The following is a 10,515-nucleotide window of genomic DNA, read 5'->3' on the forward strand; positions in this document are numbered from 1 at the left end:
CTTGTGAGAAGGCTGAATGCCTCATTTCTGTGTTTGCTTCCAAATTTTGCATCTCCAGCCCCTCACTCTCAGTACCCATCCTTCCCTGTCGTCCCCAACTACTTGTACTCTGTGCTTTTGCACCTGAGAAGGTGGAGAAGGTTGTTCAACCCTCAACTCTGGCCCTGCAATAGGACCAAATGGCATCAGGTCATCTATATATGACTAAAACTCTCATTCTTCCCACGCTTTCGAAGAAAAGCAGGAATATTTTGATTGTATTTTGAAAAATACTTCGAAAATATTTTGAAAATTTTTTTTTTTTTTAAAAAGGTCACGTTAAAGGGCCACCAAGTCAAATTTCACGCCCATCCTCTTTGTCATCCACCCTGCACCTAAGTGGACGAATCTTTTGGATTCTACTTTGCTTGAATGAAAGTGTACATGTATGGGCAGTTTTTAAAACTAAAACAAATTATTTAACTTCAGTACAACATCATTAACCCTTTCCGCAAAAATACCGAAAATATTGAAAAAAAATGAATTTTTGTAATAAGTTTCCTGTGAAATTGAAGTTTGACACATATTTGTTTTCTCTGCCTTTTTGTTCTGGTAAAAGGCTTTACATGTTCCAATGAGTCCTGAAATACAGTCCATGTATCATTCTCTTGGTATTTTCACTTCTACTCCTTACTAATTGATATGGGAATATGTATTCTATAGAGATCATGTGTTAACGAGTTACTATAATACGCAGGCCCATAACTAATTAATGTTGAAACATTATTACGACTGCCAAAAGTCTCAATGTTTATATTTTAATCTAGTCTTCGTTATCACTGAGAAGTTCTTCATGGTCACTATCTTGGCTGGACTGTTCTTCCTCAATGTCATCATCACACTTTTCCATCTCTTCCGTTGTCTTCTCAACTAAGTCTATCAAGGTGGGGGGAAGAACTGGGCCGCAAGACAACACTGGCTCCAAAACACCCTCATCATTTCTTTCCCAACCTTGTTCAGGATCATATGGCTTTGGAGACCAGAAGATTGGAATATCTGCTCGCTTGTAGATAACAAGGCGATGGTTCACTCGACCAATGTGTGGGATAAGGTTGTCTCGGCAAGGTGGCAACCGGGAGAGGTCAATCTTAGATTTGGTTGTCAGTTGCTCATCTTCCCCAACCATCTTCCTCAACATGATTCCACGTACAGTGTCAATAGATTTCTGTCTGGAGTAGCCGTACATCAGACATGTGAATGCCTCAATATCATCAATCGTTTCTGGCTTTACAGACCATGCATCCCCAAGTTTTTCTGAAAGGAGATGAGTACAATTATATGAATTGCCACACAAAAGTTAAAAGAAACTGTGATAGTCAGGGGATTTCATAGATAATGAAACAAATAGCTGAAAGCTTCATGATAAATTGGATGACGTTGTAACTTCTTGAGGGGTCCGATCTTGCCCTTTCCCTCGAAGGAACTAGTTACGTCTTCCCCGGTGAACACGTACAGGCCCAGGACCATCTTATAGTTGTCGGCACCCATGGATTCTGCCATTTGACTTATGTTGGCAATCTGACGATGTTTACCAGTTCCGATGTCAAGAATGATGTTAAGACCTGTTGTGTTAGCATAAAACAGGAGGATGACAAGTATATCGGTGTCTGGTGTCCTGACTGCAGCTGACTTGTAACCCAGTTTGGCTGCATACTTCAGATACAGCACAAGCCTTGTGTCCGTTTCCTCCTGATTTGACGTCAACTCAAGAATTCCTTGTGCTGTAACCTGAAATGATATAATATGGAATTTATCATACATACTGATTTTAAGCAGTAGGGAAAGGGTTTACAATAAATTGACATATGGAATTGAATGACTTATCTCACCATCAGATAATTGTAACTGGTATGCCTTGCCATCCACTACCACCAGTGCTGTTCCACATTGCTCCATGTGAGATGCTGCTGCATTACTGCTTCACAACTTGAGTAGTTGTTCGCAGAGCTGTGTTTTATTGTGTTCATTTGCCAGGAATAGCTCGAAGTCACTTGGTTTTCTTGTTGCTGGCCCTTGTATCAGATAACGCTGAGAAGATCTTTGGCGTAACCTCTCCTGAGCCTTGATAGAATCAGCATGGTAAGAATCAGTTGAGAAGAAAAAATCTTTCTTGGCCACCATCTGATCTAACACTTGCAGACATATTTTTCCAAATGTAGGTGATATGTTTATCAGGGCATGAAAAAGTGCATTGCCATCTTGGATATGTAGGGCACCTTTCGGATAAGGAATATCCTCCTGACTGTCGTCTGTGAAGAAATGTAGAAGTGCAGCTTTGTTGGTCTTATTGAAGAAGCCATCAGCTGTACCAAGACTACGAGGTACAGGGGTGAGTGAATATCTCATCAGCTCATCAAGGTCTACTGGCTCATCCAGGTTCTGTGATTTGACCAGCAGCATGAAGGCAAGGTCACTTTGCTCTCGGTATTGGACAATCTGCAATATAGGAAATAAGAACCACATTATTTAACTCATTGAACAATGTCAAAATGAAAATACATTCGACAGACGAAAATGAGAACTGAACATTATTTCCTCTCTTTTTGTGTTTTTAAAATATTACCTACCTTTCCATGTGAGGCACTGAGCTTGACTGTTTTCTTTGAAGCGTCCATTGTTTTCAACTTGCGCCTCTTGATAGGTTCAAAGAATAGTTTCTCAGAAGAGCCGTTCACAAACCGTTCTTGGATGAATGCTTCCTTGGCCTCTTTGCCAGCTTTCGCAGCACGTAGTACATCAAATTCTACCTCAGAGGAAGCAGGAGCACCAGAGGCCAAGCTGTCGAGATGGTCTTTGTCGGCCAATGAGAAAGGATGGGTGAAGTTACGAATTGCAGCAATGGTACGTTGTACTGCATCTTCAGACTTCTTGATTTCTGCTCTCTCTAACTCACGGTGCTTTCCAGTCTTTGGGCAGTCAGGGTCATCAACGAGGCAACACATCTCCAGCATCTTCTCAAAGTACTGAGCTCGTGTTGATGTTGTGCGGCACCGTCGTTGGTAAGCTTCAAACTTAGAGAAGATACCAACGAATCCACCTGCAATATAATGGAAGCAGCGATATAAAAAGTGCATTGGACACCCACATTGAAACGAGACCATTTGGAAGGTCATATTTAGTATTTACAAAAACCCACCTGCAGACTTTGCGAACCTCATAAAGGTCTCCTCCATCGTCTTGTCCACTGCACTGAGGGACCCTGGGATTAGGGAACGTGCTACTGCAATGCCACCTTTCTTGAGCAACTCTTCAGCCCCAGGATGAGACGTTTCGATGTTCGTAAGTAAGACATCCAACCATACTAGGTACCTGTAAAAAAAAAATAAGATAAGATGTATGTGGGCCTCATAACACATTTTGGCAGAGTCGAAAAAATGAATGTGGGTTTTGTACTTGCAACTTGACATTGATATTGAAAGAAATGTTTTACCTGGAGGAGTTTGGCCCATCATATGCAAAGAAGAGGTCCATTGCATATGCACCATTGCATTTGTGGAAGAGGTCGAAGTTGTTTTTATTCACGGCGTACAACAACATCAGGATAAGTCGAGTATGATCAATCACACTGAACCAGAAAGTGGCCGTTTTCCCCAGGTGGCCAGCACGGACCTTGTCTTCGTAAGCCTGGTACTTGTCCAAAATGATGCAAGTAGATGGATCATGCAAGGCATGATCAAGAGACTCATGACTACAGTTCTGGGCAGCATTGAGCAGGGCCACAGGGTTGGTGACATCTACATTCTCCTCTTCACTGAAGCACTCTATCAACAAACGCTCAATTGCTTCACTAACAGTCTTCAGACAGAATAGAGCTTTCGCATATGCCTTCCCTTTTGGCACACTCTTAAGACAGCCACTGGTTACAAGTCCAGCCTCAAGGAGGATTTCAGAGTAGCCTGAGCTCATGCATTTATGACCAGTCAACATGACTATATAGTTCATCACAGTGTGGAAAGGCCCCTGGGTTACCACATGGTTCTTGTATTCTTCTGGAAACTTCCAAATGAGGGGGAGTGCTTTCATGCCACCTCCAAGGTCAAAAGTGCTAAGAACATACTTCTGGCCAACCTCCAGCGTAGCATCTTCCGAACGCTTCAACAACTCCCTGATTACGGAATACTCAGTGAACGGCTGATTGATAGGGTTGAAATAGTCAATGGTTGACTTTCGAGATGGTTTTTTGCCAGTAGCTGAGATGAAGCCACCAAATCCAGGGACGAGTTGTGTTTCTTTACTCCCAGTGACCATTCGCATAAGTAACCACAAACGGTACTCTTGGATGCACTCTGAGTACAACTTATCGTTTTCGATGGGTGGACTGAACTTAGCCCCTGTTGGAAACTTGGGCCCAACTCGACCATAAATATGAAAAGGGGGCAATGTTGGTGGGGTTCCAACTTCAAAACAACGAGTCTTATTCCGCTGCTTGAGTGGGAGGGTTCTATCTTTGTCGGCAATGTCAGTGTTTGGTTTCACCTCCTGTATCATGATCTCTCCAATGATGTTCACCACGTTTGAACCATGGACATTTGTGGTTATTTTGTTTAAGTTGTCCCACTCAACATGAAAAACTTCGTTGTCTTCACCAGTAGCAATCTGGGGAGTGAGAGAAGAGGAAACATCGCCGATGGCTTCCGCCAGTGCTGCCTCAACTTCCAAGCCAAAGTCATAGGACTCACAGTGACCCAATCTATGAAGTATATTGGTTAGCTGCTTGCTTCGATATAGGTGGCGTATGGTGCTGCAAAGGAGGATGTGTTTAGGTAACTTCCACTCTCCGTTCGTCACAGCACGGCAGATGTCCTGGAAAATAAACCAATGGAACTTATAGAGAAAATAATGTACATTTTCATGATAGAAAGCACTAAAACTGGATACAATTTGGAGGACTAGCGATATTGTCCCAAAGATGTTGAAAGCAAAGGTGGTTAAAACTCACCTGAGCTACTGAAAGCACCAGACATCGGCTCTTTTCAGACTTTTCCACATCTGCTTCACCCAGGATAAGAGTCGACAGGAACTTCACCAGGTCTGTTGGGAGGTATTCTTTTGATGCCCTGGCATCCAGCTCATCAGCTGTAGGAGGCCAAGGAAGTGGTGTTGACTCGATGAACATCCCCTGAACAACACTGCGCAAGTGCAAGGCAACATCCTCAAACTTGTCTTTGGAACCAAGCCTATATGCATCAGTAACTGCTTCTGCAACAGAGATGCTTGTGCTGTACACCAGGTTGTAGGTTCTGCATCCCCTGTCCCCAGGAAACACTTTTGTGAAAGCAATGCACTCATTGATTTCGTGTCTTTGAAGTCGGGTCTTCAGCTTATCACTTCTGAAATCTGGATTTGGAAATCCACAGCGTTCAAGTTCTTGGACGTATAGGTGGCGGAGTGTTCCACGTTGCACGACCTCCTTCTGCCCAATTACCCTCTCACGTATAAAATCCAGAACTACATTAAATGAGCTTTGATGAGCTTCAAGCTTTTCATCTTGCTTGTTTTCAATACTTCTGTTGGCTTGATCACGTAAATAATTCACATATCTCAGTTTGAATGAACCATGACAGGATTTATGGAAACGAGCCTCTCTTGCAAACAAATCTTCGCCTGCCACCTTGCGATGTAAACGATTGTCTCCTATTTCTAGGGCCTGGGATTCAATACGAGTCCAAGCCGCTTCCTTTCCCTTGAAAGATGCAAACTGGACACAACGTTCAGTCCTTCCGGAAACTTTCGTCTCAAGCATTTCACAGAAAATACATTCTGGTGGAAAAATGTTCTTGGAAGAGGTGGATGGTTTACGGGGGGATCGAATTGTTGAGGGTTCATCGTCTGGTACGACACATTTCAAACGATCCTGATGTTTGGTAAAGGCTTGATAGCATCCCCGGTGATAGCCTGTCATTTCTGGGTCCACACCATCAAGAGTGTCTGGAATTAACCGACACGCAGCTTCCATACGAGTGGGTGAATCATGAGACTGAAGGAGCCGTTTCTCACGAAGATTATGTAACATCTCAAGCTTTTCCTGGGGAGGACCCCTTATATTGTGTAGTGGTATAAATTCACCATGCTGTATGCCACTCACATCTAAAATACATACAGGAGGAGGCATCTGCAGTTCCTCTAAATTGCAACCATGATCAGTTCAGCGTTTCTTTGCCTTTGACATGATGAAGCCACCACCACCAGTTAACTACAACAAAGCGTGCACCACCACCACTGGAGCACTAATCCATAATAGGGGTTACCTGAAAAAAAAGACAATTATCCACCACCAATAAACTACAGCTACAAGCAGGTATGCATGCCAGCAGATATTCAATACAACCACTAAAACATTCATCAAAATAACAGTTGTCTGCACGTCCTGTAACAAAAAAAGACAACACTGTCAGTTGACGAAATTTAACACCACCACTAAAGTGTTAAGGGAGTTACAATGGCCTCACCTGTAACAAAAAAGAATGTTAATAACCATAGCCATAAACTATAAATAAACAGTGAAATTAATCATTCGTATGCGAAGGGCGCACTCACACAGTAAACTCAATACAGAACCGCATTTTCTCAATATTTTCGGTATTTTTGTGGAAAGGGTTAATGATGTTGTACTGAAGTTAAATAATTTGTTTTAGTTTTAACAACTGCCCATACATGTACACTTTCCTTCAAGCAAAGTAGAATCCAAAAGATTCGTCCACTTCGGTGCAGGGTGGATGACAAAGAGGATGGGTGTGAAATTTGACTTGGTGGCCCTTTAACGTGAACTTTTGACCTCTGATGACGTCATCGATGTTTTTTAGCTCACAAGTTCAACATGGGCCACAGGTTAAAAACTTTGTGAACTTTTTGAAATCCTCAATTTCCATCTGATTGACTTCAAATTTGAAGAGGATTTCCATATCAGGTCAGTGAACTGAACCATCAATTGTTTTTGAGGTCAACATCGACCAAAAGGTCAACAGAGGCCAAAGGTCAACAACTTTGATGCCATTTCTAAAATCCTCAATTTTCATTCGAGTGACTTGTAATTTGAAAAGGATTTCCACATCAGATCACTGAACTCAACAAGGCAATTGTTTTTGAGGTCAACATAGACCAAACGGTATGGTTCACACTTCCATTTCTTGAGTGGCGGTGGTGTTCTCTGCCGAATTCCTCAAAGATAAGTTTCCCGGTGGTTTTATTAATTTTTTTTGTCCTGTTTTTTTTTTCTGTTATTGTGTTGTCTCCGTGTTTACTGTGTGGTTGGAGTTCGGTTTTGTTTTAAAACTTGTTCTCTTTGGTGAGTATTTGTCGTTCTTTTCATGTTGGGTTTCCTTGAGCAGTTGAGCCCTTCCCTTTCCTTTGTGTGCACGATCATGTCATTCTATTCTCTACTCACGACCCTCAAGTGTTTTTTCATCAAAATTCCTCGACTCTTTCAATACCCTCTACCTACATTGAGAAGTCTTAGAACCAAAGGTCACGTGGTACCAACACCAATCTGGAGTGTTCACAGAAGGTAAAGGAGAACAGTAGCTCGTGGCACGGTGTTGATCACTTCTCCTACCAGGGATACACGAACATGGGAATGACTTGTGTTGTACAGGATGGAGCTCTCCAGTTTGAGCTTTTTCAGGTTCGTCATTTACAATTGTAATTGTGGGACGTGCTGTGCTGGAGGTGTCACATTAGCCACGGTCGGTGTGATTGTGTCAGTGAGATGATCTTCCAGCTCCACAACGGTGGGTAGTGCCGGCTCTGCGTTAGCTACAACTATCATGTGGACTTGTGGTGGTAAACATTGCAAGAAGAACTCGCAAGGAAACGACTGATCGAAGATGGCATAGCGGTCACAGAGAAGCTGCTGAATGTGATGCAGTGGTTGTTTGGGTCTTAGATCTCTTAAATGTTAAGATGTTAGAAGTTGATGACAGCAGTGGTGCTCACAGGTGGTTGTGCGATTCCTGACGGCGGTATTCAAAGTCGTGTTTGGATCGTTTGTTGGAGGTTGTACTAAAATATCGTTCACCTCCATCACACGCTCTGGTGAAAAGCATCCGACGATGTATTTGAACCGTGTGGTCTCGGTGGTGATGTTCTTCATGTCGAATTGCACTTCAACTTGTGTAAACCACAGCTGCGATCCTTCAGAACAAAATGGCGGAAGTTTGAACCAAACCGCTGCTGCAGACGAAGTTGGTTGAGTGACCAAGAGAGACATTGCTGCTTGGCTGTTCCCGGTGAATGGTTGGTCCTTTGTAGCTCCCTGTCCGTCCATTTGTATCACATTGGGGGTTATCGATTTCATGCGGAAGGAAAAGATGTCTGAGGCCTTTGGAATCCGTGTCAATCCTGAACAACCCCCTCGTCACGTACCGTTTCACCGGACAACAACCCGAGATCAACCCGAGATCAACCCGATAACAACCAGAGATCAAGCCAAGTCAACCCGAGATCAACCAGAGAACAACCCGAGATCAACCAGAGAACAACCCGAGATCAACCCGAGATCAACCAGAGAACAACCCGAGATCAACCAGAGAACAACCCGAGATCAACCCGAGATCAACCCGAGATCAACCCGAGATCAACCCAAGATCAACCAGAGAACAACCCGAGATCAACCAGAGAACAACCCAAGTCAACCCGAGATCAACCCAAGATCAACCCGAGATCAACCAGAGAACAACCCAAGTCAACCCGAGATCAACCCGAGATCAACTCGAGAACAACCCGAGATCAACCACTTTTACATTTTCTGACGTGAAAGGAAAAACTGTGGTGAATGTTTGAAGTGCCTGCAACTCGAAAATAACTTTAGTGTTGTTTGTTGTTGATGTTGGTCTTGGTTATTTCAACCGAACTAGAAAAATAAAGAACACACTTCCGGCGACCAAGCTGGAGTTTCAACTGTTTTTGGACTGGAAGGATTATGTCTCTTCACGTTTCATGCCCCATTGTGTCGCCGCCATGTTGGTAAGCCCAGTGGCAGCACACGCCGCCATGTTGGTAAGCCCAGTGGCAGCACACGCCGCCATGTTGGTAAGCCCAGTGGCAGCACACGCCGCCATGTTGGTAAGCCCAGTGAATGATTCACCGCGACCCGCTTTCCATAATGATTGTGTGAGAAAGTGTTCAAATCGGCTTTCACTTTCAACATAAAACTAACATTCAATATCCAACATCTCCCTGGAATTTGTTACGTGAATCGAAATATATTCTGTACCTCGTGGGCGTCCCAAGATGGCGCTTGGTGGCGACAAATCCGTCCCACCCATAATCTTTCCAGTCTCGTGTCCAATTCAATGAAATGATGCCGTCACAATTAAATAAATAAATTCCAGAGAAACTTTTATCTTCACTTTCAAAACAGATTTTTTAAACACAATCGGGATGGGATTTATAAACGTGTGGTTTGTAATTTTAATATTTTATAATTACAGGAGATATGCAACGTCCAATTTGTGTGTTTTATCCGTTATAATGTGATACAATGCGGGACGCGTTCCCGGTGGGGAGTTGTCTGTGACGTAACGTTCTGTGACGTCATAAACACGACAATACAACCGGATGATGTTCTCTGGAAACGTGTTCGTCCGTTCATTGTGACACGAACTCCGGTGCTGTTCACAACGAGCGATCATGTCGCGATTTTTCAAGAGGATTAAGAGAGTTTTTTGTCCTTGTGTGAAGGAACAAAGGTAATCATTTGATAATGAGTGTGTTTTGTAATGTTCTGTTGGTTCGTTAGTGAAGTTTGATGTAAATGTGGAATCGTTTCCTTGTTTAACGTAATGTGTGTACAAGGATGTCCATGAGATGGAGATCAATGGAGAAGGATGGAGTGTGTTAACTCGGTTCACATCGTGTTATAACTAGGTTCACATCGTGTGTTAACTAGGTTCGTATTGTGTGTTAACTACGTTCACATCGTGTGTTAACTGGGTTCACATAGTGTGTTAACTAGGTTTACATCGTGTGTTAACTAGGTTTACATCGTGTGCTGCCTTTTTTTGCTGCTGGTTGCATCATTGGTTAGGAGCACGGCTAAGTCGATGATGCAGTGCCCCTTTGACCAGTTTCCTGGTGCTCATTTCGTTAATCTCAGAAGGATGACAGGCTGAGTCAACCCTGTGATGTTAATTCAGTGAAGAACGGGTCTCGAACTCAGGACCCTCGGATTCCAAGCCACCACCATAACCGCTAAGCCAACACCAGGTTATGATAACTAGGTTAATGAGGCAGTGATCGCTGAACAGGCAGACCTTACACGTGGTAACAAACAAGGAATGATGAATAATGGGTGTGAAGAGGTTTGTAACATGAGGATCGTGTCCTGAGACGAGGTCGGAGTCCTGTAAACCAGGTTATAAAAGGATTATCTCTGTGATTTAATCGTTTAAACATTTAATGTTTTTTTTTTTCTTGTTCATCATTCACAGGTCATCTGTTCCTGACGTGACGAAACCACCAAAGGTGAAACGGACGAGA

The 10,515-nt window shown here is 43.1% G+C and overlaps 1 protein-coding gene across 1 annotated transcript; it reads right to left on the reverse strand.

Annotated features, from left to right (window-relative positions):
- Positions 1–802: 802 nt before the first annotated feature.
- On the reverse strand, positions 803–9,095 carry LOC147019221 (uncharacterized). Its single transcript, XM_085899912.1, is given in 11 exon segments — positions 803–1,293; positions 1,389–1,760; positions 1,860–2,475; positions 2,607–3,076; positions 3,176–3,348; positions 3,470–4,842; positions 4,979–6,126; positions 7,481–7,587; positions 7,674–7,888; positions 8,054–8,169; positions 8,969–9,095. Coding segments are annotated over 11 exon segments (5,208 nt in total).
- Positions 9,096–10,515: the final 1,420 nt, after the last annotated feature.

This window comes from Eptatretus burgeri, chromosome 10, assembly GCF_056783735.1.
Source record: "Eptatretus burgeri isolate ZD-2024b chromosome 10, Ebu_testis_v1, whole genome shotgun sequence".
Lineage (NCBI taxonomy): Eukaryota > Metazoa > Chordata > Myxini > Myxiniformes > Myxinidae > Eptatretus > Eptatretus burgeri.